This window comes from Simochromis diagramma, unplaced genomic scaffold (assembly GCF_900408965.1).
Source record: "Simochromis diagramma unplaced genomic scaffold, fSimDia1.1 OVJJ01000302.1, whole genome shotgun sequence".
Classification (NCBI taxonomy): domain Eukaryota; kingdom Metazoa; phylum Chordata; class Actinopteri; order Cichliformes; family Cichlidae; genus Simochromis; species Simochromis diagramma.
Genome location: NW_024386792.1, coordinates 9,261,294 through 9,288,168, shown reverse-complemented (window position 1 = coordinate 9,288,168; position 26,875 = coordinate 9,261,294). Strand labels below are relative to the sequence as shown.

Below are 26,875 nucleotides of genomic sequence, written 5' to 3'. Positions count from 1 at the left end.
ACACTAAAACCACATTTTAAGTCTCAAAAATGCCTTCAAACTTGTGGGGATTGGGATTTTGTTCCCCTAAACCAGCGGTCCCCAAACTTTTTTTGTGCCACGGACCGGTTTATGCCCGACAATATTTTCACGGACCGGCCTTTAAGGTGTCGCGGATAAATACAACAAAATAAAACTAGTACCGGTACCGAAAAAAAGAAGATTTATTTATAACACACGTGAAAAGACCCAGGAAAACAGAGTTAACGATAAAAACGATAACAAAGTAACGCTGAAAACCAATAAAACCCCTGAAAACCATACATTTCACACCTGAGCCTCAACTCTCGCAGCCCGCTACCAAACGACTCACAGACCGGTACCGGTCCGAGGCCCGGGGATTGGGGACCGCTCCCGAAAAGGACTGTTGGTCTCCACAAGGATATAAACACACACACACACACACACACACACACACACACACACACACACACACACACACACACACACACACACACACACACACACACGCCCCTTCCACAGTCGTATCCTCAGCAGTTGTAACGCTCCATAATTTATGCTCACGCTCTCTCTCTCCCTCGCTCTCTTACAGCTGCGGTATCAGAAGTGTTTGGTGGCTCGACCGCCCTCCCAGAAGGCCTGCGGTTCGTTGCCTCCCGGCGACTCGGTATCCCGCCGGGTGTCGACCAGTGTGAAGCGAGGCGTCCTGTCTCTCATCGACACCCTCAAACAGAAGAGACCTGTCACAGAGTTGCCACAGTAACCGTGGTGAAACACTACCGGCTTTCGACCACGGCCCCAAGTCACCATAGTAACTCGACGCATCGCTGCCAAAACCCGTCACCACCACAGACCCCAGTAGCCATGGAAACGCAGTAAAACCCTTGGGTTTTTTGGGGGTGGGGGGTTTAACCTGTCACAACTCCTTCACTGGTTTGGAAGCAAATTGGAATTTCACCTCAAGAGTTAATTGGCTCTTGAGCCGCAATTCAAGTCTGTTTCTTCCAAATAAGTGAGAATTAAAAAGGCACCAACCCCACATCTGAAGAGGACCACCTGAGTGCCGGCCATGCAGGCGATGGTGTACATAGAAGTAGGTCTCATTCCCCTCAGCTCACAGCAGCGGAGGAGAAGAGGGCAGGAACTGAAGAAATAGGAAGTGATCCTGTGTGCTGCTGCTGCCGCCAAACCGCTGATCTCTCCATGCTCTTTGTGCATTTGTGTCTGTGCCTGTGCTGACAGCATGACCTTTCACACCTGGCCACACTCCTCCTCCAACCTCATCCACTGGGTTGTCCTCCCCCCCGAGCTCTCTTGCTCATCATCTTCAGTAGACTGTAACCGTAAGGAGATGAAAAGTTTCATATCAGCGGATGATCATTGGAAGATAAAGAGATTTGTTTCAGTCTACACCCTCCAACCACTTGACCCTGCATGAACTTTTTATCTAAATGTGAATCATTCTATACAATATCAATACACTGCTGCTGCTTTCAGAGACTCGAGGGTGAGAAATCAGAAGTCGCACGGTTCGTTTATCCTGTCTTATTCGTTCTTTCTCATCAGCTGTGCGAGAGTCAGCCCCGCATCTGAACGAGTGGTGACCTTTCACCCGAAACATACTTCGCGCATTTCCTTGTTTACGTTGTTATTCTTTTCTCATCCCTCTAGGAAATGACAGAAGATAGCCATAACGGAGGACGAGATGGGGGCGGGTGGCGCTGACCCTCTCGCTCTCTAGTACAGTGCTGCTCCAAACACAGGAGACCTTCAGCATGCTGCTGCTCTTTAATACACATGTTGGAGGAAGTTTGACGGATTATTCCTTTAAATCCCACCTCAGTATCGGTCATCAGACTTCATTTAAACTAATAAAGATCATGGGTGGCATTAAAAAACACAAACAAGCCTGGAGGAACACTTGAGGAATGCGTTTTTATACCTGGGTGTGGTTGTGATGATTTTTAGTCCACAGCTGATGTGAACTGTGATTTGAGAAAGAGAGAGGACAATTTTCTCTTTAGCTGTGGATGTTTTCTAGAGGAAAGCCAGCAGAGAGACGTGTTGACCCAGACTGACGGACTTTAATGGACTCTATATCGGTCTGTCTCCAGGATTGTGTTCAGCTGAACGCGCCTTGTGTTTCCTTACTCACTGTACGTCTGATTTCATCAGTGTAATGACACCGCTCGCTCTGTGTCTGTGTTGTGCAGAGTTCCAGTTTCACCTGCTAGCTCCTTATTATCACATATCTGACAAGCTTGGATGTATGGTAATAACTAATGAAGTCCTTTATGTCACCTAAAAATCACATAAGATCCTCACAACAACGCATCTCCCTCCTGGGTGTGGGGCAGCAGATTAATACTCTGTTAGGTGACCCTTTGCTAAACCCCCTGATTACAGCCTGTCAAGCTTTGGGTTCACTCTCGGCTTCCTTTCCAGACGATGCTGCTACATCAGAGCTCTGTCCTCTCTTTATAGGCTCCTTATAAAGAAATGGAAACACTAAAGCATAATTGTAATCTGTGTTTGTATTTCAACCTGCTGCAGTATGGTGGTACATTTTTCACTGTGTGTACCTGATTGGTTATCCTGGGACTAAGAAGGTCGGTGCAGAATGGATCATGGCTCACTTTCTGCTGAGGACACCAACTTTTATGCCAGACGGAGTAGCCTGGCCTCTGACATTTAGCATCATATTGCTAGCAGCTGGTTCAAAATGACTGCCTAATGTTAAAACAACAGCCGGATTAAAAAATATGGTCCAACTCTTCATAAAACATATAAAGTCTGTTCAAGACGTTCATCATTGTTAGGGTCCAAAATTGAACATTTGCTGGTTAGCAGGAGATGCTAGTCTGCGCGTAATACGCTTTCAAGAGTTACTGCAGATATGTGACGCAGCATTTAAAAATCTAAAGTCCAAAATTCATTATTATTTTTGCTTTAACTAAAATTTCAAAACTTCCAGATTAATACTGCACAATTCCATGATTTCTTTTTTGAAGATGAAGATTTTGAAGATGTCGAGCTGCAGCCGTCCCTTGAATTGTTTGTGGTTCAGTAACTATGCACAAGTTCCCAGGACGAGATGCCTTCGTGTCTGGAATGACATCCCATAGTTGGAAAAGATAAAAACAAACAAATCTTCCAAATCAAACGCATGAAGCGACCTGCTGTGAATAAGGGAGCAGTAACAATTGTAGCACATTCGTAAAAAAGTTTACCTTACGGAGACCCAATGCAGAAGTCACCAAACTTCTCTGGTTGACCGTCCAGGTCAGTCCTCCGGGTGGGTGCGGCTGTGCCGAGCGGCGGGTTTCCCCTCGTTGCTGTGAAGCCTGGACACCTAATTTTGTGAGGGCGATAACTCGAGAACGAGGTGACGTAGGATTTGATACCATAGCTGCATCTACTAAAAGTCTTGGACAAGTTTGAATATCAGTCACTTTGACGTCAAGGTCAGAGGTCAAGTTTTCAGAAACTTGAGAACGAGGCGACATAGGAGTTTCAAACTTGGTACATCTACTAGGAGGCTGAGTTGAAGTCACCGGTATTTTCCTTGACTTGTGAGATTCCCGGTCTTTGTCTTTGCCTGTTTTTGTTTTGCTGCTTTTGTTTGTGCTGCGTCACATTTCTGTGATAAATAAGTGGCCTAAAAAAACAAAGAAATGCTTGACAGGGGCTGAGGCAGTAACTTGAGGGGAGGGGGGCTTAGCGAACGGTCAGCATGTTGTCTTGCACTTCGTCTGTTGGCTCCACGGGGGAACCTAAAGAAACTATTTTAGTAACGGAGATGATTTCTTCTTTTGTCACAAGGATGCTGAAATGTGAACGAGATGACAAAAACTTTGTGTACATAATACCGATTTCATGTAACATTTGGCATTAATCATCGTTATAAGCTATGTTTTTCTTTTTTTTTTAATGTGTTTTTTTGCCTGTTATTTTCCTCTAATGAAATGCCTTTTTTTTTCTTTTTTTTTTTTTTTTTTTTTTCTATTTTTTGAAAATTCACCAAATGGCCAAAGTGTAAAATACTGATATACATTGTAGATAAAGAAAAATACGAGAGCAGATAATGAACACGGAGGCGATCGGAAACGCTCACAGCGCTCACAGTTGGCAGTTAAGTTGATGCTGAATTTAACTTAGCAATTATCTATGCATTCTTTTGATCTGGAGAAACGGAAAGTCATGAAAAGCCTTGCATGCTCTGGGATGGTTGAGAGAGAGAGAGAGAGAGAGACTGTATGTATTGAACAGAAATATTTTTTATTTTATTTATTCTATTTTATAAAAGGTATATACTGATTTTTATTAGTTGGGGCAAGTAAAGTCTCATGACTGTCATCGTCTCAGTCCCCGGTTAAGTCACAACGCTACAACAAGCTCCGCTTTGCAGAACACAGCAGGTTATGGATTATATCTTCACCTTGTACAGTGTACCGAGAGCTGGGAGTCCACTGCTCCGTCTGAACCGCTGACCGGAGGGTGAGGAGGAAGATTGTAGCAGCAGTGGACTCCTTGCATCTCTTGTCAGTCTTGCACATAAACAACGCGCCCACACACACACATATATACACTATCCATTTCCCACTGATGGATGTGTCTGCTTCCGTTTGCTGCTCACTGATTTGTACACTTTATCAATGTAACCAATTGTGAGAATAAACAGCATTATAAAACCTGTGCGTGCGCGTGTGTGTTTGCAGCTATTTTTGTGATCGGTCTCTTGCTTAATCAGAGTCCAGCTGTCTGCAGCTCGTGAGTCATTAAGTTATTTATTCCCATGAAACTTTTTGTTTTTGTATCACTGAAGATTAAAGAGATGTGCATTATTTTACTGGAGGAAAAAAGCAAAAATGAAAATGTTGTAGTGATGTCACAGTTCTAAACTGTGAATGTAAAACAACCGTGAGATCCCACAAAGGAAAATATGGGCCTGAAATGAGCATATGTCACCTTTAAGCCAGGCCTCCATGACAGCTATACCAAGCACTTAATTTTGACATGATAAACCATCTAAATCATGTTAAGTTCTGCATTTTTCAGTTGTGTGGCCACCTTGACTGATAGATGGGTACCAATCAGGTCAGTAGTTACTTTGTGTCTGGCAAATACTGCAACCTGCTCTTCACTGAACTTCACTGTGGCCCAAGTAGTAATTTATTTGTGTATTAGTCAACATAAATTACTAGACGATCTAGTTTATGAGTGAGCCACATATATTTAAAAAACAAATCTAAGCAGCAGAAAGGCTACAAAATAATTCAAATATTGTAATAATTAAAAAGCACTTGATGTGGCGTTAGTACATCAGTGAGAATACTTTTTTTTTTTTTTTTATACATCAGGCAGAGAGATTGAGGATGAAGACGTAGACATGTTGCCTTGCTGGGAGTTGAGGGTCCCAGACAGAGGCCTGTAGCCAGAACTGCCACTCCTGCTGCGCAGAGAGGTGGAGGAGATTGGTGGCAGCCCCACATTGTCAGCTCTGACCGCCTCTTTTGCTGGTTTAGCAGCGTCGTTCGATGTTTCCTGTGCTCTTTCAGGCTGTGTGTTTAGTCCCGTGGAGGCTGTGTGGGGAGCGGGTATGGCAGGAAGAGCGGTTGAAGGATGCTTTCCAGCGGGGGAAGGCGTGCTGAGTAATGTCTGCTGTGATTTAAACGCTGGATTGATGCTCATCCTCTGTGCCAGAGCTGTGATTGGAGACAAGTGGTTGGAGGGTTTTGCAGAGGACATTAAAGCTAGTGTAAGGCGAGGTATTCGTCTCGGTTTGCTTTTCGTCCGACGCCTCTTGTGATGTGATTGGTTGACTTTTTTCTTTGTCTGTTTCTTCTTGTGGCCTTTAGGTTCATGCGTGGAGACAGTAGTGTTCTTGCTTTGCTTTGGATGGCCTTTTCGCTTACGCCCTTTATGCCCCCTCCTCTTCTTTCCCCCCTCTTTCTCTGTCTCGCCCACTTTTTCCTCCTCCTCATCTTCACCATCATCTCCCTCGCCTTTCTCCTCTTCATCTCCTGAAGGTGTGAATGGATCTCGTCCATTTGGCAGCTCTGCTCCCGTCTCCCTCTCGAGGCTGGAGGAGGATGAAGGTTTGCTGCTGGCTGATGCTGCTCGATTCTTCTTGCTTTTCCCCTTTTTAGCAGCTTTTGATTGTTCGGGAATCATTCCGCCCAGGAGGCCCTTTGCCGCCGCCCTTGCCAGCACATCTTGGACTGTTTCCACCTTAGTAGGATCTGCCTGAAGAAGAAAGAGCAGTTTGAAGATTTAATGTGAAGCCACAATGCATTAAAATGACTGGTCTCGGGGGGAAAGGTAGCACAGGGGAGATCTACACAATAAAAACACAATGGTGTGGAAATGAGCTACAGCGATAAGGCGAACCTGCAGAGGAGGGGGAGGAGGCTTTTACACCGCATCATGGCAGCAAATAAAGAATATCATCTGAAAGGCACCAGGATGCTCACAGTCTACAGCCACTTATGTTTCCTCTCTATGCCCATGTGAGAAAACAGCTGGTTTTGGACTGAATGCTATCATCACAATGATACCCTGCTTACAACAAAAATGCTAATGTGTTTGTAATGTTTGTCCCACTGCGTTCAGCGTCTTAGTGAAGCTGCCAGCCCTCAAAGTAAAACTTCAGTTTTTCTTCTTTAAGTACTGAATAACCAACCTGCACTCAGAAGTTCTCTGAACTTTATCTCGGTTTATCCTAACAGATGTACAAGCATTGCCAAATTAATTACAGGTTATCCCGTGTGGATAGTAGAGAAACTATTTTTAATCTGGACAGAAAACGCAGGACCAATCGAAAAATCATCCAGCGTTAAAGCTTCAGGGCCATTAATGCAGTCAAATACATAAAAGGTGAGGTAAGATAAGCGATAAATTCGGGGTAGATGAATTTTGTTGACAAGCCCTCGGGCTGAAAATTGTCATAGTGTAGCTTCCCACACTGCCACTCCAGACTGGCTTTAGAAGGTGTGTTAGTGCCACAGACTCATGTTACAGAGGAAATGCACAGATTAGAAGCTCAGTATAAAACAAATGGGCAACTCTGAGTTCGGGGGCATCTTTATCATGTTGTAAGTTTTGTAAATTTGTCTTGTGGTCTGAAGAAGTCTGTGCTCAGTTCTTGTTACTTTGTGCAAATTAGATCGTATTTATCTCTGTGTGTATTTATACTCCGTGCAGCTTGCTAACCAAGCTTGTTGGTGTTAGTTAATAACTCTTGTCTAAACATGACCTTTTATGTAACCAAAAACTAAGATAATGAAATTCAAGGGATCAAAACTACTTCATGAAGTCACCTTGGCAACATTCATTTTAATGTAAAACTCCCCATCACACTGAAACACAAATAACCCTGTGGAAAAGAAAGTTTGCACAGAGACTCTGCAGTCTCGTGCGAATCTAAGTACACCCCACGATTCAGTCATGTACTGAACCACCTTTAGCAGCAATAACCAAAGTAATGAGTAAGTAAAGGTTTTCTCTCTCGTGCCATTGTGGGGGAATTCTAGTCCACTCTTATTTACAACGCTGCTTCAGTTCACTGAGATTTGCGGGCATTCGGTCATGCTGGTGTAGCTTTGCTGCTGTGTTTGAGGTCACTGCCCTGTTGCGTGGCCCGATTTAGGCCATCTTTTAGCTGTTGGACAGATGGTCTCACTTTTGACTCTAGAATATGTCAGTGTGCAGAGGAGCTCATGGTAAAATCCATCACTGCAAGGTGCCCAGGTCCTGTGGCTTCAAAGTAAATCCACATAAACACACACCTGAATGCCCAAAACCAGCACATTATGCAAACTTCTGCTTTTACAGAGGCGCTCACAATCACTGATGATCACTTAATCAAATGCATTTGATTATCAGCACCTGGCTGCTAAAAGGACGTGCTCAGTGTTTCACAGGACTGCAAATGAACTTTGTACGTTACAGCCTGAGTGTTATATGGATAGAAGTGAAAGGTTGTATTCATCGGCAGTGCAGAAACAAGAAATCCCATTAACTTTTCCCGAACCTTCGGTCTGTCTGTTTTCTGTCACAGTCTCTCTGAATCATCATTTACTTTCTCTTCTCTTATGAAAGCTGCTTAAAAATATTACAAATGCATTTTCTATTCACCCCTGAGAGTTTAATCTGTCTCTGCAGTTTTCCATTTTTCTTACTTTGACAGCATTGTACGCTTTGAGTCATTTATAAGCCTCAGAACTTTAATTGCGCTGCCAATGTGGTGGTAAAATGCAGAAGACTACAGTTTACTGGAGAGCGGTATGACTGATTGCAGCCCGTCACACGTGTTTAACAGATAAAATATTTCAGGTTTCAGGCTGATGAATCATTTTCTAGTTAAAATGTCTACTTTAAGTCTCAGTGACAAGATCATTGGTCTACCACTTTGGTCCAGGCCGAAATATCTCGCCTATCGGGTTGATTGATTGATCATGAAAATGTGACCACTTCAAGAGCTTCATTGTTATTCAGCTATTAGCTCAAAGCAGCACTGATAACCACACAGAGCTTCCAGCTTGGCTCCTTGAGTCGTGTGTAAACCCTTACATTTTTAAATTAAAATGCTAAATCTACAATTTGTGAGGAAATACTGGAGATACTTGGAGGGGAATAGAGCTCAACAACCTCCCAGATGTGGAACAGGTGCAGTTTGTCCCCTCGTCTATGCGGACGGGTTCCCATTCCTTAATTTCTGTGTATCTGCACGCATCGATGAGGTATCTCTTCAGTGTAACAAAATCTGCAGCCCCAGCTCTGTGTTCATTGTAGTCGCTGTAGTGGTCGTCAATCCAATTAGACGTGATCATTAGATTTTAAATTACCGCAGCGAGCTGGACAGGACAGAGGTGTCTGCAGCAGCGTGCCCATTTGTGTTGGAAAGATACGATTTGCATTAGAAATGATTCTTTAACCAGCAGCACATTCTGCATGAGAACGTTTAAATGAAACCCTTTCCTGCACATCAATCACCTGGTCTTTATTATGTATGTATATATGTGTGTGTACACACACACACACACACACACACACACACACACACACACACACACACACACAAAAATATCTTATTTGTGCCTCTTGCTACACTCTGTGTGTGTGTCTGTGGGACAAATCCAGGAAGAAAGACCAATTTAAGAATGATTCCTGGTAACTTTTATGTGCTCTTTGTTCACAAACAGAGTGCAGGATGTGCTATATTTCAACTGTTATTCTATTAACCGATCCTTCAGCCATGTCTCAAATCAGTGCTTCTCTGCTGAAGGAATTGGCTTGTTCACACTGACAAGTACCTACAAGCAGACTACACGGGTGGTGTTTGCTCTGCTTCTCACTCTCATTTGTCCTACAGTATCCAGCGTTTGAGCTTACTGTCTGCACAAACAGGTTTGTTGTGTACTTGTACATGCATGTCAATTAACGTTTCTGCCTCCATAAAGAGTCATTTTTCTTGTTGTCAAATGTCTGATTTCACTTAAAGGCACTTTCTTGTTTTTTCTTCAGCACTCAAAGGTGTCGAGGAGTTTTAAACTCGTTTCATCCTTCAGCTTTCAAGATGCTACTTTATCTTTTCCATGTTTACTTCCAGATGTGAACATTTAGCATGTAGATCTGCATCACTGCAGAAGCAAATTTTTTTTAAAGCTTCTTTGTCTTTTGCAACATTCTTTTATGACAATAGATTTAAAGGATCAGCGTTAGTAGGGACTTACTAAATATTAATTTCAACTCCTATAAATGCATTTTTATACACGAGTAAACCATTATAAACCCAACGTGATTGAATAGTTTTTGTTGTGGCTCTACGGACCTCACTGCAGCATTTTTTCAAGCTGCAGGTGATCGAAGGAGCAGCAGCTCCTTCTGTTGTATTTTTCCCTCTTTTTATGAGTGCAGCAAGAGGCAAGAAAGGGGAGGGGGCAAATGATGTGATGCAACAAGGCTTGAGGGCTTGGAGGAAAGGCTGAAAGAGCGACACAGAGAATTATCCATTCATCTTGGCTCTGGAGTACTGAAATGTTTCACTGGCTCACAGGCATTTCATCTTTAGCTTGTCTGATTTTTATGGAATATTGGAATATTGCTGCAGTGTTTTTACAGAGCAATGGTCCACACACACACACACACACACACACCTACCTACTGTGTGTGCGTGCGTGCGCAGGCTCACAGAGCTGACTGACCTCCCTGCAGTCAGACAGCAAAGAAGTGCAGCCTCAGCACTACTAGAAGGTCTTGTTGCAAAGCAATTGCATGCGCGCACACGCGTGAATACTCTACACACATCACAAAATCTCAGTCCTTTAAAAGCAGCCTTGTCCTTTATTCTCTTCTTACTTTCATCTTACGCTTTCTCCTCCCATGCGTCTCACCTGTCGGGACAGTCTGGCGACGAAGCAGCCGTTGGTGACCTTCGATGGTTCGAGCCTGAAAAACTTGTGTGAGTCCGTTTCGCCTCCTGACGAGGAGTCGTCCGGGAAAATTGGACCATTCACCCTGAGGGAGCGGTACAGAACGGGAAGAAAAAAGCATTTTCACACCGATTCGTCATCATCACATGCATTTAGAAGAGGATTACTGTAAGCCCAGGATGCATAGTTGTGGTCCTTGGGAACAGTTTGTGTGGCTCATGAGCCAATGAAAGATGATCACTGCACAGTTCATCAAATATGAAACCATAGGGGTGTTTTTCTTCTGTTTCAGCCACGATACCAACTAAAACCTCCTAAGAGCTACTGATAAAGCAGGGGTCATAAAAATACCACCAAGGCTGTAAACCATAGTAAAAAATACCAACATAAATCGCAGTTCTCTGAACAGAGACTGTACGAATGCTGAATGGTTTTGATGTATTTTTCCTGTGCGGCCCTCAGTCACAAACAAATTTCCTAAATTGGCACTTGGTCGTCAGAACTCGGAGCTCCCCTGCTGTGAGTAAATGGTTGTGTAACGCGCACAAGAACTGCCAGCTTCTGGAAATTGAACCAAAGAGAAATAAATTATTTTGACAACCAAATAAAGAAAACAGGATTTGTTTAATCGGCCTCAGCTTTTCTTCAAACTTTCTAGCGCCGTGGCAAAGTTCTTGAAAAACAATGTTGCTAGCAGTTTTACTTGATATACAAGCAACAGCAGTCACATGAAACAGTACGTGGGCATCCTGCAGTTCAGTGTCAGTGCAGTAGTTTCCAGGCACAAAGGTTTCCTGTATGTAAGTGGATGGGAGTGGGTGGCTCATCAGGTGCTTCTCATGGTGTCTCTTGACAGATTGTCCTGTTCACAGCCTAAGGACAGTCTTGTTTATGGGCCTCGCAGCTGTTGCTGTCAGGCCATACTTCTGGTCCAAGTTCCCTTCAGGATTCGATATTTTAGGAAATGTTGAATGAGAAATCTCAGCGGACCAAGCGCTGTCTAAATCTTGCTGAAATATGGAGACGATGTGCAGATGTGACCTTCGTTTGCATTAAAATTCTCAATGCAATGCTGATTGTGAAAGCAGGGTGCTCTTTATGTCGAGTGTTTACACACACAGTCAGATTTTTTGTGGGGCAACTTTTCATCTCCACTAAAAGCTATTAAGATAAAACTACGCTCGTGCTTTTATAATGGGTTGTGAGCTCACATGTTAAGTTACATGACTGGAGTCACATGTGTGGAAGCAGAATGTACAGTTAGGCTGATATTGATCCAGGTTTTGCAGTTTTGCCTCCGTGCACCAACACAGAGGATTTTTAAATCTAACAGTAAAGATGTGACTGAAGTGCAGACTTTTAGCTTTAATTTGGAGGGTTTAACAAAAGTATTGCATTAACTGGACAAATTTAATTTTAAATGAGAAGGGCAGAGCCTATCCAAGCTACCATAGGGCGGGAGGCAGGGTGCACCCTGGACAGATCGCCAGTTTCCTGCAGTGCTAACACAGAGACAGACAACCATTCGCACCTATGGCAAACACCCAGGGCCGTGATGCTATGAGGCAACGGCGCTAACCACCGCACCACCAAGCTGCCCTGAATAAATCCTGCTACTTCTATCACAGCAGTCACAGCATCAATAAACACTAATGACCCAGTTTCACTGGCAGCCATACATGCACATGTCAATATGCTGATAATCTGATCATTATCTGGGGGGGAAAAAGCAGTTCCCCTCCTTTTCTATATTTCTCTTCTAGCTCATCTTGGTTTCATCTGTCCAAATAATCTGTTTTCCTAGAACTGTGTGTGCTGTGTGGTCCAGTCCTTCAGTGTAACCAGTGATTTGCTGTTTGTCATAAACCGTCTGTATGGAGACATCTCTTGATTGTAGATCCTGACAAGGACTCACCTGCCTCCCTCAGAGTGTTCTTGAGTTGTTTGTAATTCTGTCATCATCCCACTTTGTTTGACTTCTGTGGTCTTTCAGGAATTTTTGGTGTTGCTGAGCCGGCTAAAGGAATTTCCTTGTTTTTAAGAACATACCAGGTTGTGGCCTCTGTTTATGTTTTTGCTCTCTGTGATAGATTTATTATGGCTTTTCAGCCTAATGACGGCTTCCCCCACTTGCACTGACATCTCTTTGGGCCTCATATAAAATACAAAGTTCAACACTGTCATGAAATACCAGGGGAACAGACATCACCTGGCAATGAAACTGCTCGTCACTTGTCTAAGTACATTCGAGCCTCTGTGGACTGTGTATAAATGTGCCGCTCATTCCTAAACAGTTAATTCAAGTTGCTGAAAGTCAGTGCTTCAATCACACATTTACCATTTGATTTCAAATCCACCGTGGAGGCAAACATACAAAAACTGTGTCAAAAACCTGGCTATGTACGGATCGCTACTTCCTTCCTCCAAACTTCGCTGAAGTGCAGTGGTGTTTGCAGTCCACTGTCATCCTTTGTAAAAACAACTGAAACATCTGTGTTTTCACAGAACAGATACTGGAAACACAGACATCAAACATGTGCCTAAAATCCTAACGCAAGTTGATAAAAGAGCTTATGTGAGCTGATTTAATAACATTTGGATTCCTTTAAGCGGACGGATGGCAGGAAATGACTTTTGTGGAGCAGCAAGCATGAAACAGACTCTGAAATCTTCTCCGCCCCGTTTACCCCGACTGCGGGATTAATCTCAGGCCCACCGGTAACAGCAGCTGATCCTTTAGACTGTCATCAGCCTGCTGACAGACTCTCTCTCTCTTACACACACACTCTCTTATAGAAAGGTAAAAATAATAGGTTATTTAGAAATCCGTGCACGGGAATGGTGACCCAAACCGCCGTATCCGCTGGAATCACATGCTTTCCAAGCTTATAAAGTGAATTTATCAATGTCAGCATGCTTTATCTGATAGCTTTTGTGAGTTTTCGCTCACATGAGCCCCATGCAAGGGTTTGTCCTACCATCTGTGTTTGGACTCAGAGATAATAATCCAGCTGCAATAAGAGAAAATGAACAGTTTAGCTTTAAAAAAGCTGAAATGACATTTGGTTTCTGTGGTTATTGCACGGTGAGCTGAGCCCTAGAAAAGAAGATGGGCTGCTCGTTGCTCCCATTTCTATTTGCTGTGGAAATTAACGAATGATGCCAAAAGATAAAACGAAAAAAAAGGACCATCAAATTAAACAAAGTATCTGAGATGGTTTAAGTGCCTCCTGTTTCCTGTTACACTGCCCTGTAGGTTCCTCATTACGCTTGTGTTTGTTTAAGCCTGTGGATTAAAAAAGTACTTTATATTTATATATGACTAAAAGGATTAAATGCCTATTAAGCAGACAACTGTATAAAGATGGAGCCGAGTGTGTTTGTTGTACCTGTAGGGCAGCAGTTTGGGGTGAGTGTGTGTTTTCTCTAACACTCTCTTCACCAGCTGTTCATTTTCCTCGGGATACACTGAGCGTGTGCAGTAGACCACAGTCTGAACCTTTGGGACTGATGAATGAAGGAAATAAATGAATTTTTTACCAACAGGAATAAAAATACATAACGTGTTTAAGTTGTAGCTCGGTTGGTGAAAAGTGTGTGTGCTTGGTATTTACTCACAGGTGAGAGCGTGTGCCAGCAGTTTCGCCTGCTGGGCGGTCAGAGAGTTTATTTTTCTCTTGGAAACAGAACCATGGGACAAATCTGGCAGCAGACCCCAGTCTGTCAGCAGAGGAGAACCTGTTTAACGTCTGCCCTTGTTTAACTCTACTTGGACATGACTGCATAATATTCAAATGTTAAACAAAACGACATATATTATGTTTACTCATTGAAACAGGAGGTTGGGGTCTCTTATATTTCCCTACCTCCATGTTCACTGTGGATAGCGGGCACCGGGTCATTGAGGGCAGAAGACGAGCACTGAGGCAGCACCATGATGACCTTTACTCGCTGGACGGTGGCATCTCCGTCATCCAGACCGTAAAACGCTTGTGACAGGACACGAACGTCTACATCAGGATGTAGAGCAACATGTGAGTGATCGGATTAGTGTTGGCACTGTGCTGCCATCATATGTAATATTCAAAACTCAGGGTTAGGGTTCATGAATGTCAAAGCTTAAAGGACAAATACAGCGACATCAGCAGCAACAAGGACAGATCAGTAAATCTGAAGTGTTTGTCACTCACTTTTTAAGTCCATCTGTGTGAGCAGTTCCTGGATCTCCTCTTTGTGTGAGGGGTTGTGATCAGCGCCACACACCAGCACTCGGACCGAGCGGGAAGCAGCCACAATAGCCACGTGTGCCACGGTCATGGCCGAGAAGGCCCCCGCTAGCAGGACGTCGTTTTTATCAAACAGCAGGGGGCGTAACACACTTGCTGCCACGCACACGCTCCTGTCCTACAAAGACAGACAGACAGGTGTGTCTGCTATTCACACAAGATCGGTGGACTACTTTCTCCTTAAAGAAGCTGGACCCTCCGGACTTACAGACCGCTGTGCAGCTAATCGAATTCAAGTCATTCAACTCAAGACTTCAGACTTCACATCACAACAGGAAGTCAGCCTGGATCAAAGGCCAAAACTTGCACTTTATCGCACAGCGGTGAAATGCTTTCCACCTAGAAAAAGACTATTAGGCAGCCTTCATACAGACTGAGTGTGTTTCTCTCTGCTGATTTCGATTCCTGTAACTTTTTCCTTCTTAATTTAAGTCTTTTATAGAGGAGCACGCAGCGCTCACGCTAAATGCACGTGTTGCTAATGATCTGAAAAATCTGGACCTAAAATGACCGTCAATAGAAAAGCTGACAAAAACAGTGAGTGAGCTGGATTTCCACTGTTGCTGTTCTTTAAACTGAATATACGCAGTGATTTTTATCTCTCGCTGAATCCTTTTTCACTTTTAACTCTTACCTTCAGCTTTCACTTTAAATCTTTCAGATTTACAAGCAGATCTCTAGTCCCCTCTAAGAATGACGTCAGCTGTTGGTCATCACCATCTTGTTCTTTGAAACCAGACTTCACAGTTATGACTAGAATTGACTGAGAAACTAAGGACTCCCATCAGGCAGTAATAAATAATACCGGAAGGTTTTTCTGAGACCGTACATCCATCAAGAAAGCATTTACCCAGGTAAATCAAGTAAGGGATAGCTTTAATCTCATAGACTTTTATGCAATCTGACATACTTCTGCTTCCAGAGAAAGTTCCCGCTGCTGATCATTAGAAAGAATGCAGATTTAAAGGACATCTGCAATGGCTTCAGTCCTCTTGATTTAGTCTGTATGCATTTTCCAATAAGCACCACTGCTTGAAAACATAAATCCTGGTCGAGTCACTTGAGGGGCTTTAATCTGCCAGCTCTCTACTACAAACTGTCTGATTTGTGGCATCCACACCTCCCACGTCTCAGGCAGCATCTTCACCTAAACTAAAGACTTCCAGTGGTGAGAATGTGCCCAATCCCAAAGATCTCCTGCTGTGTGCTACTTTGTTCTGACCTGACTCTCCTGATGTTGTCTTGAGTTTACGTGTGAGAACACCTCATGAGTCCAGCACTCTTCCCTGCTCTTTGCTCTAGTTTGCTAAGGTTATGTTCAAGTGCTCACCCCAGAGAAAACAGGTTCTCAGTTATCCTGGTCATGGTGGCCTTAAGAGCTTGAAAGGAAGGAAACCCACCCCACTAGGGGTGAAAAAAGGCAGGGGTCATTATCACCAGAGGTTTTGGGGGAAAGCGCTGTCAGACCATGCCCCACCCAATCATGTGAGCTATTCATGTCACCTGACGTGTAGTGTGAGTGGGGGTTGAGGTCTGGTAAGGGATCTCAAGACATAAATTGTAGGTGGGTGACAGCAGGTGTCCTAAGCCACCACCTCTGTTCGATGATGGTCACTTATATTCCTCTTTCAAGCCATTTTGCCATCCCTGAAAGAGTGACCTTTGACCTTTAAGTGCAAGTACACTCTGGGGGCTCAGCTACACATTAACGGCGAGTCAACAGCCACCTCCTAAGGGACTAATACCTGAGACTCTCCACCTTTAATTTTTAATACTGAAGAAAACTCTTGGATGAAAGGTGACATGTCTTCCGAAAACCTCTGACGAAGTCTTCTCACCTTCTTTTCAAGCTCTTAAGACTCAAATATAGGCACACCCAGATTTCTACCTGTATGTTCAGCACACGTGTGGCGGTGAGGCTGCTGTGCTGGAGCCAAGCTTGAAGATGCTGCGAGAAGATGAGTGTGTCGGGACAGAGGGGGTCCCTGCAGAACGTGAACTCCACGAGTTCAGTCTCGTTCTCCGCTTGACACAAACCGGCGCTTTGTAACGCTTCACACATCTCGGCAAGACTACAGGGAGAGGACAAAACATGCTGTCAGAGACACACATCACCAGGTACAGATACAGGAGACTAGATTGTAATACAGAGACACCAGTGCCCTCCGATTAGCTGCATGTCAGTATTCTGCTTTAACCACCAGTAAACTTTACCAGGCATTAAACACATGCTGCATTACGCCAAAAAAAATCATGCTGAAACTAGCACCTACCTGATCTTGAGAGTGTCGATCCATGCGCACAGTGGCAGACCTCTTGCTCGGTGCTGTTTGGTCCTGACGCGGTCGGACAGGAAGCAGGAAACACTCTGCAGATTCTGCTTCACTCTGCAGCGAGCTAGAGAGGCAGCCAGCTTGGTCTTACACCTGTAAAAACACAGCAGAGCCCATTTTCATGTTTCTTTGATTCAGTTTTGGTTATTTGGTTATGCATAAATAAACTTCTGTTGTTCGCATGTGACTTTTACACTCGCACACACACCTGTGCAGACTTTTCTCCAGGTTCCTGACTTCCTGGATGGGTTCTTGCCCTTCTATCGTTGGACGTTCACACGGAGAAAACTTTTTGTCCTGAAAGTCGAACAGCATCACCATCGCCAAAGGCAGCAAGTCGTCAGACTGAAAAACAGTGCAGGGCTTTATTACTGACTGAGTCCTGAAACAATTGGACTGCTGTGCAAAAATGGGCAAAAAAAAAAAAAAAAAAAAGCTGGGCAAATGTTATAAAACTGTATTTTATATTTTAAAAATATATTTTAGAATGAGTAAACTGAGAAAATGTGCTATTTTAAGAAAAATATCAGCACATTTTGAATTACTGGCAGCAATGCATCTCAAAAAAATTGGACAGGGCCTTGTTCACCACTGTGTAACATCCTGCCCTCTTTTAAAAACATTCTGGGCTATTTATTTCTCTTGTTTTAGCCCTTTGACTCAAAATGTTGTAGCTTGAGGGGAAGCTCAGCTCTCTACTGAGAGGTCTGAGCCTCCCTTTAATCCAAACGCTGTGTCACACTGAGTCAAAACGGTGACGTTTCAAACCAGAAAACCAAACAAAGGAGTTAGAAGGCAGTGAAATGTTCACAAAAGCTGAAGTTAAGGCTTCCCTTCATTCTTCAAAACAGGAATATATGATCACCAAAGAGTAAAGTAAAAATGATGAGCACGTCCGTCTGCACTCTTCCTTATGGCTGTGTACACGCACTCTTTTTGTCAGGTTGTGCGTGTGTGTGTGTGCGGGAGGCAGAATATGTATGTTGCAGTAAGGATGTGTGTTGAATTATAAAGAGCTGTGTGGTGGTTTTATAGTCACACTCGCAGACTAACGGCCTCAGCCCATTCTCTGCGTTTCCCTCGACTTATCATTCCCACACAGAGCCACGCACGAGCGGAGCGAGTCTCTTATCCATGTATGTGTCATAGCGCAGTGTTTCACAGCGTAATTTACGGTTCCCAGTCAGAGAGAGTGTGTCTGCCTCTCCCTTGTGTGTATCACTTGCCACCTATAACCAGACAGACCATGTACACGTCTGAATACAAATGGCCTTTAACTGCATCCCTGCCTCCCTCGCTATCATTCCCCAATATTCGGATGAATCGCGCTCATACGGCCACAAACACTTCATTTGAAGACAGATAACTCCCAGACTGTTTCACACACTCAGTGTGTGAGCGTATTTCTTTTTTTCTTTTTAAAAAAAACATTGGATTTGAGTCTGTAAACACCCAAATGTCAAATCTGGTGGGACTCACAATATGCTGCGAAGTATGGAAGCAGCTGTCGGAGATGATGTCCTCGAGTAAATCTTGATCTAGGAGGAAAACAAAGTTGTTAATGAACAAAGGGAAGAAAACATCGGCTGAATTTTAATGAATTAAGAGAAATTTGAATCATAGTGTCCATCAAAGCGGAGGATAATCATACTCTGTCACTTGTTTAGTCATATAGACAGTTTGGCTCTATTTGCTGATATCTTGAAGCTCTGTCTTCAGCTGAACCAAGGTCATGTGTCTTTTTGATATGCTAACAGCAACTGTGTTTTGGTTATTATTCTAGTTAATACACAATCATTTCTGATTCAGAGTCAAAACTACAGATGCCAGAGCCTGCAAAGTCACTGCCAGTCAGTGTTGGACGCTGGGATATTTCCCTGCGCCCTGACAGTGAATTTGAGCAGCATTAGTAGAGCGCAGGAATGAGTAGAAGGACCTCTAAAAAGACTCAGTATGAGTCATTCAATCTCTACTTGCTACTTTACACATAAAGTAAAAAAAAACATTTGGTATAATGAATTTGGGAATAAAAAGTTCCAGGAGGGAGAGAGCAATAGGGGGGAAGAATGAAGAAGAAATGCTAAAGTGCCCATCAGAGTTAATTAAAAATGAAAAGCGCTAAACAAAAATCCTTGAGCTTACTGCGTATCTCTGTTTAAAACAGGCAGGCTATTTGTTTTGTAAGTCACTGGTCCCTTTATAAATTAGTATGTGCATTGATTAGTGTATTCCTAGAGGGTTTTTGAGGGTTCACCTGTAGCCTGAACCTTGAAAACTAGGGTTCAGAGGCTCTTTGTCCCAAAGCTTTGCATTTTTAATCCAAATAACTTTCAGACCAACATGAATTTCAGCCTGAGGGGAGTAATAACACATATAATAACATGTATAATAACCTAAAAAATGTTCAGTTATTCCTTTTGTACACTTATGGATGCAGACAACTGTCTACACACGTATTCACTTTTATTTTGGACACAATTTTGTTGCTAAACATGGAAAAACAGTTTACTGAAAACACTTTAATCACATGTGGAGTACTGTGCAAAGGTTTGGAGCCACCCCTCACTTTTAATTTTGCTTCCAAGAAGCCAGCACTGCACTGATTTTAACTTGTGTCTCAAGGCACTTTGTTTCTAGCAGAATGCTGCAAAAACAGGAATCATTCCCATATATCCAGTTGAAGTAATATTTAAAAACAGAACAATAACAGCCTCTGTTATTGTTTGTGGTTGCATTTCAACCAGTGGTGATGGAGATGTTAGAACATCTGATTGGTGCAGCTTCATTTCATTAATAATATAGTTATTATTGAAATATACATATAGATATATATAAAACACTTGAAATGCTTACCATTTGTTCCACTAGTTTTCTAAAAAAAGAAATGCTGTTCACTCCCCCGACCACATTGCAAAGCTATGACATCACAGCAATGTGATTGGTCAGTTGCAACATTGCTACATATGATGATGCAGGAGCAACAACAACAATACAGGGATAACAGACGCAGCAGAAATTATGATATGGAGGCAGTATTAAATAACACATAGTGTCAGTTTAAGTGGCCTGGGATGGAGTCAAATAACCAGCCTGAATTATCTTGTCAGTCTGTCCCTGCTGCCAAGAAATTACTCAGAGTAACGAGAAAATTATTTCTGGAAACGAGTGTTCCTGTTCAGCAGAAAACACAATAGTGCTAAAGTATCATGAGGTTATGGCAAATGGAACTCAATGAGAGCTCAACAGAAAGGTTCCGGTGGTAAAACGAAGGAAAAAACCTGTTTATGAGCCATAATTTTGTGAGCATCCAAAGCAGACTTACTGCGAGCTCCTGTGGAAACCACAAGCCTGTGTTTGCATTTTATTTGCGCTTTCACATGAAAGAAGTACTGAACTGAAACAGTGACATTTGTGATTGCTGTTACCATGGAAATGTGGAAGTCTGTGTACACTTCAGTGCACACAAACAACAAAAGCTATTAAACAACACAAAAAGGATTAAATCTGACAAGGCTGGAATTCATTTCCTGTGAAATCTGGCATAGTTTTGCTTATAGGTTGGGTAGTTATGTAGACAATTATGCAGACAGTAATTATGTAGACATGTCTTGTAACTTTTGCCTCATTTTATTTTTTGATCTAAATTATCTCTTTCACTGCCATGAGTCATAACTGGTTGGTTCAAGGCTTAAAAGTCTTTCTATAAGGACTTTAGACATTGTCAGTGGAGTAAATGCTTATTCCAGAAAATCACTTTTGGAACTGGAGCCCTTGAAACAGTGTTCAGTCACTGTTGAGCTCTGTCAACAAGACGGTACCAGGTGGTTAAAAAAATGAATGCAGAAAGTTTAGTGTTCAGCTGGTGTCATGCCTCTGATAAGCTGACAAATGTAAGTCCAAATTCACCTCTTTTAATTCTAATTTTGTCTCTACCTCCTCCTGAGAGAATATCTGCCTCATTAGCTGCCAAATGCTCTGTTATGGTTACCAGCTCTGTGTGGCAAAAACCAGGCCAATACCCAAATTTAGAGTGAGTATGTTGCATGTTGGTGTGTGTGCGGATGTGTGTGTGTGTGTGTGTGTGTGGCATCTGGAACTGGTTTCTGTAGGATTTCAGTATTCATTTTTTTTAATATTGAAAAACCTTTTTTTTTAAAAAACATTATATTCCATTCATAGATATTCATGCAATTTTCATGATAAAGAATTCTATCCAGTGAATGAAAAATGCAACATGCAGCAACACTTCAAAAGCAGCTCGCCAACCCTGTCTGTTTGCCCCTTCCCTTCCTTTACTCGTGTTGCTGGGCAAGAACTGAAGGGGGGTGTTTGCTATGCTCTGTGGCGGTCCAGTGACCTGTGCAAGTTCACTATGCAATACACACTAAAACAGGAATTCCCTTTACATGCAGATACATATGAATGTCATAAATGTGTTTCAGTCGAGGCTGCTGTAGTCATGATATTGCCAGTGGTACAGAGATGACAACAGATGTGACTGATAAAGTCTGGAAGAAAAGGGGGATCTAGGAGTGGAGGTGGGGTGTAAAGTGGCTTGCAGATGTGCACCAATAGTGGGAAGGCTAAAGTAGCCTAAATGCTACACAGTATAGGAGATTTATCATTTAGATGCGGATGTCTACCCAGAATCATTCTATAACCAAACAAGTTGCCAGTCAAATGTAACCATGTTTTACCCATAAGAAACAAGCCTTTTAAGGTTAGCTGGTTCTGTCATAGTGACACTGACACACCTCCATACTGGAAATGGTGACATGGGAACAGATTCACATAGTATCAAACGACTGCACCATGTTGGTCTCTAGATATATCACGAGTTAAAGTGAAGGATGAACCTATATAAGGAACTTTACAGAACATTTAAATAGGTAGTGACACTTAGTCACTATGCTGTCTTATGTTCAAAATCAGGATGATTATTTCTTGTTTTGTCATAGAGAATCAATGATGCGTGTTTTACAAACTGTTTATTGGAAAAATACAAAATGCTGCGCTTTAATATTCAGAAGAAATTCTGTTTACCTACATTATAGGTGGCTGTGGACAACCAAAAAGAAAAGACAGGTATCTGGAAAAACTTGCTGTCACCTAAATGGTCAAATAATGTATGTAAAACGTTGTGTTTTTCACTATATGCACACTTGTGGCTTTTTAAAGTGAATTTATATGTGTGTGTGTGTGTGTGTGTGTCTGCCCATGACATGCACTCTCTTATCACCTCCCAAACAGACATCTACTGCACTTCCACTCAAGCAATTTGCAGTCACGTGGAGAAATGAAATGTATGACTATATATTATTTAATCTGCTGCCTGCAGTTGAAGATGCTATTCAGAAAGTGAATATTGGAGCTGACATATGCTGCTCTCCTCTGTTATTCATTATAGAGATAAGGCTGCCTTATCCCTAGGAGTTGGGTAAAGTCCTCAGAGGTGGCAGTAGAGGGGATCAAATTAATTTCCCCCTGACTTTATGTTTAACCACCAGTGGGCTCCCTCCATGCTGGATATACAGTACAGTTCATCTGCATTCATGAAACTAAATATGGTTAAAGTGTGGTGCGCTATTCTAAATTGTTCACTGTAGAAGTTCACTGTAATCTTACATTTAAGTGTGTTAAAGGCGAGCTGGAACACATGCTTCTCCATGGTTTTGTCCCCGCTCTTGAGCAGCGATGTTTCCGTCTTTTTTCCATAATGTAGACGCTGATGTTGGCTGGCTGGCTTGTCTCTACACAGCTGCTGGAAAATATCTGCAGCCTGTAGGTAAACCTGATCAGATAGATGATAGGCTGAGGAAAAACAAAGGTGGCACGAGAGAGGTGGAGGGAGGAAGTTGGAGAGACGATACAAGAACGGTGCTGATTATCTGAATAGAGAGAAAAGTGTCGGGTTTGTTAGATATTGTTAGTTTCTGTTGGCAGCTGTTTTTTAAAAGCGGGTATTAATAATAACATTAAAGATTTCCTTTGCTCTGTATTCAAACATGTAAATGTAACTTTACAAAGTTGCATCTGCTTTCGTGTTCTTTTTCAGGGAGAAGAGGCTTTCTCCTTGCAACTCTTCAAAACTAGCCTTACTTGTTCAGGCGTTTTCTTATTGTACTGTTATCAACACTGATGTTTAACTTGCTAACTGTGGCCTTTAGAGCCTGAGATGTTGCTTTGGGGGTCTTTTGGAGCTTCTCTGTGCTTTGGCCGGTCTGACCTTGGGTGAATTTGCTGGTATGTCCAGTTCTGAGAAGACTGGTGACTGTCTTGAATGTTTTCCACTTGTGAATAATCTCACTGTACAATGTTGGGCTTCCCAGACTGATGGCAGGAACAGTTGCTTCTTTAAAATCATTGCAAATGTTTTTTCTCCTTGGCATGTGTTAATACTGACCTGCAAACTGCCAAAACCTCTGTTTTTATATAGGCGCTGTCACTCACTGATGACCAGTCAGTTAATTGATTATTTAATTAGCAGCATTTGCCTGCTACTTACCCTCTAAATTACCATGAAAGCAAAAATGCTGTATGCTTAATTTTTCACAAGATGAAAGTTCTGCGAAAATTGTAGTTTTCTCTTGCAACTTGCAGTTTGGTAAATACAATATGAGATAAGTAGTGCAAGTTTTAAGACTGGATATCACCTGTAGAGTGAGAAGATGAATGCAGTCGAGGGAGCAGGGAGGAAAAAGGCTCCTTGCTGATCACCTTCTCCGTCCCAGAGCTCGTATTCACATCCTCGCCGGAGCCCACTGTAACACAAAGACTATGTATGTGTGCTCATGTTACACAAATACACAACCAGCAGCACCGTAAACACCTTACCTTTGCCTGCCATGATCAGAGAAAAAACAAACACTTGTCAAGAGGTTCTGTAAGCAATTTCCAGTCTATCTGACAACATTTGTCTTTTCTTGTTTGGCACTCCTGCCAGCATCTGCTGTTCCAGCGAGCATATAAACACACACAAACACTGTGTGTTTACAGAGCTGAACCCGAGCTCTGCAAATGTAAATAAGACGCACAGCATCGGTCATAGCTGACATGTGATCCACCTCCCACTTTCCTGTGAATGTGAGACAGAGCGGCCGCAGGCCCCTGTGCGTAATTGGGCTCCTCCTGGTGCAATTAGGCGGCCTTTCGGATACGTCGGCATGAATAAATAATGGACCGCTGCCTGACCCTGCACAAAGGTCCACCTCTGACTGACCCTCTAAAACCATCTGTGTGCAGCTGCTTCACCAACACACATGCACTCAGCTGTGTTTCCATCGCTTCAGGGGACATTACATTGACCTCCATCTATTTTCCTGCAGAGTTATTCTAACTTTAACAACTACTTGAATGACCTCTAACCTTTACTCTGACCTTAAACCTAGATTCTTCTGTCTAAAATGTAATGGAATGATAGAAAAGAGGCACACATTAGCTAACCCAATAGTTTTAATCAGTGTTTAGTGTTGGGTGACATCACTTTCTTTGAGACTTAACATCCAAAAGTTCAGGGACCACTTGGCTCTAATTAAACTGGATTAATAGAGAGAAACACAGACACAGTGTAATCGGCTTTTACGGCACTCATGAATGTTTAAACACAGAGCCGGAATTGACCAGAAACGTGTCCAATAAGGCCATGTCAGTGCAAATGGAATAAATTAATGAATATCAAACAGCAGTGATTTAATGAGTGTCAAGCAGTTTCCTGCAGAAGAAAAACCCTAAGTCCACTTAAGAAGAGCAGCACTGGAAGAAAAGGCTACAGCGGCTTAGTGTAATCTGCATACAGGATGATGGGCTGTTTAAAATTGCATAGCAGGTCTTACCGTTGTCATTCAGGACTCTCCTCATGGGAACAACGCTCATCTTCTGAGCGAGTATCCTGGATCTGCCTGTGTGCTCTTTACTCTTCCCCGGCTATTATATGCTGTCCCAGTGAATTGGAGAACTTCACTCCTCTCATCACCTCTTTGTCATCCATGGCTTCCCTCTGGAGAGAGTTTGAAATGCCATGGCAACAATATGATAATGAAGGAGGCCTGACCCCCCTCTGAGATAGCTATACAGTATAATACATAACGTACTTTGTATAACATACAAAACATAAAATACTTAATCATCTTGGATTTTCACTGTTACATTAGTCACACATTTATTAAATCATGTTAAATATATTTTAAAAAATGATCAAAGTGAACCACAGACCACAAAGCTGAGTGTCTGTGTTTGCTGGCAAATATGAGAAACTATCTTGGATACCATTACACACAGGAATGTGTCCAGGGCAGCTGGACACTTCCTTCATACTGTACTACCTGTTAATAAGTGACAGCGTTGGGGGGCGGGGCTTCACAGGTATCTGATGTCACTGCCCCCTACTGAGCACAGAAGTGCAGTGCAGCATAAGGCAAAGCTGGGGAAGCTGTTTGTGACTTACAACATACTAGTACAATATTTTTTAATTTGGTAATAAAACAGGATGTGATGCTAATGCCATAGACTGTATATAAAGGATGGACATAATCCTTGGATATATTTTCATGCACATTAATAGACACTTGGAATTCCCTCTGATTGGTATTATTGAGCCTGTGGCTAAGCTTCCTTGGGAAAGATGCTGAACCCCGAGTTGCCCCTGATGCATCCATCAGTGTGTGTCTGTGAATTTTATATGCTTAGGCATAGAAAAAGTATTTGAGTGAATAGGTGACTGAGGCTTGTAGTAAGAAAACACCTTTAAGTCTCAAGTTAAGTAAAAAAAATAAAGAAGTATATTCCATTTACCTTTTGATTTGCAAGCTGTAACGTTTTAGTAGGTTTCATGGTTGAAGCTCACATAGGTGCTTGAAGGCAGCTTAGAGATGCTTTAAACAGGATGCAAAAGGGCGCCGGGCTGCAGTCTGTGGGGCTGAAAAATTGAAGCTAAATGCAGAAGTGCTAAAAACGCCAGTTTCTCTAATGGCTCTTTAGGGCTGGGCTCAGAACTGAGCAAATCCCCACAGACTCACCTGTTAAATGTCCAACTTCACAGCATTAAAAAGCTTGTTAACATGTGGCTGCTTTGACTGACAGGTATGTGCTGCTGTTAAAGCATTTTTAATAGACTTAGAGCTATTTATTGTCATTGTGCAGTTTCTTGCACAGCAAAATTAGGTATCAGAATTGAAATCGGGTAATAGAATCATCTGACAAATATTACAGCTTGCTGTGTATTACAGACCATCGGAGAACTTCATTTTTTGATTGGTGATATTTTATTATTTAATTAGCTGAAATGTGTGTCTGTTTGTGTTGCACTTCATCAGTCTCCACTCTCTAGGTCAGATATGTTCATCTGAGGCTCCATAACCCAACATATTCATTAATTTATTCCATGTCTAAAACACATTGCAGGGGTTGATGTCACAGCATAGTGACAATGTCCACCTGCGTTTGCAGTCAGTGTTGGGTTCCTGTGTCATTCAGTGCACGTATAGCCTGCCGAGTATATCTGTGTTGTACGGACGTGCTTGCTTTCTGAACTTCAAGGTTAGCAAAAGCAGAGATAAGATGTATAAGCACATCTTATCTTCACAGATTTACGAAGAATGTATTTAAACAATCGGGATTGTAAATTCAACACTAGGTCAGACTTTTGCAGGTTCATTTAAGTACACGAACGTGTCATTTCCAACAGTGCTGAATTTGAGTGATTTGTTAATAAGGAACTCAGCAGTATGCAGACCCCGCAGAGAGCAGGCTAATGAGCTTTTGTTCCAATATTTCAGAGCGAAAAGAGAACATATAAGGATGCTATTTTAAACTTGTTAATTCCTGG

At 42.5% G+C, this 26,875-nt stretch overlaps 2 protein-coding genes across 11 annotated transcripts in view; one reads left to right on the top strand and one right to left on the bottom strand.

Annotated features, from left to right (window-relative positions):
* The window catches only part of apbb2b (amyloid beta (A4) precursor protein-binding, family B, member 2b), a 56,194-nt gene extending 51,503 nt beyond the window's left edge, over nt 1-4,691 (top strand). For all 10 annotated transcript variants that reach the window (XM_040024267.1, XM_040024264.1, XM_040024261.1 and 7 more), the window contains one exon: nt 593-4,691. In XM_040024267.1, the coding sequence (XP_039880201.1) occupies nt 593-763 (171 nt within the window). In that variant the 3' untranslated portion in view covers nt 764-4,691. The remainder of the gene's footprint in view (nt 1-592) is intronic.
* Nucleotides 4,692-4,817: 126 nt separating this feature from the next.
* LOC120728975 (putative methyltransferase NSUN7) lies at nt 4,818-25,079 on the bottom strand. Its single transcript, XM_040024272.1, has 12 exons — nt 24,885-25,079; nt 22,678-23,813; nt 18,532-18,590; nt 17,261-17,397; nt 16,993-17,145; nt 16,608-16,791; nt 14,624-14,837; nt 14,300-14,443; nt 14,052-14,153; nt 13,823-13,940; nt 10,395-10,518; nt 4,818-6,246 (listed from the first exon to the last, which is right to left on the bottom strand). Exons 2-12 carry the CDS (start codon nt 22,718-22,720, stop codon nt 5,350-5,352), a joined length of 2,175 nt encoding a protein of 724 aa, XP_039880206.1. The 5' UTR covers nt 22,721-23,813; nt 24,885-25,079; the 3' UTR covers nt 4,818-5,349.
* Between the last annotated feature and the right edge of the window lie 1,796 nt (nt 25,080-26,875).

Bases quoted from the DNA above. Each gene is read 5' to 3' on its own strand.
- LOC120728975 (XM_040024272.1), bottom strand. From the start codon at position 22,720: ATGGAGAAGCATGTGTTCCAGCTCGCCTTTAACACACTTAAAT. The intron at 18,591-22,677 runs GTAAGATTACAG...TTTTCCTCCTAG, and splicing joins CGCCTTTAACACACTTAAAT to ATCAAGATTTACTCGAGGAC. The intron at 13,941-14,051 runs GTGAGTAAATAC...TTCATTCATCAG, and splicing joins GCTGGCACACGCTCTCACCT to TCCCAAAGGTTCAGACTGTG.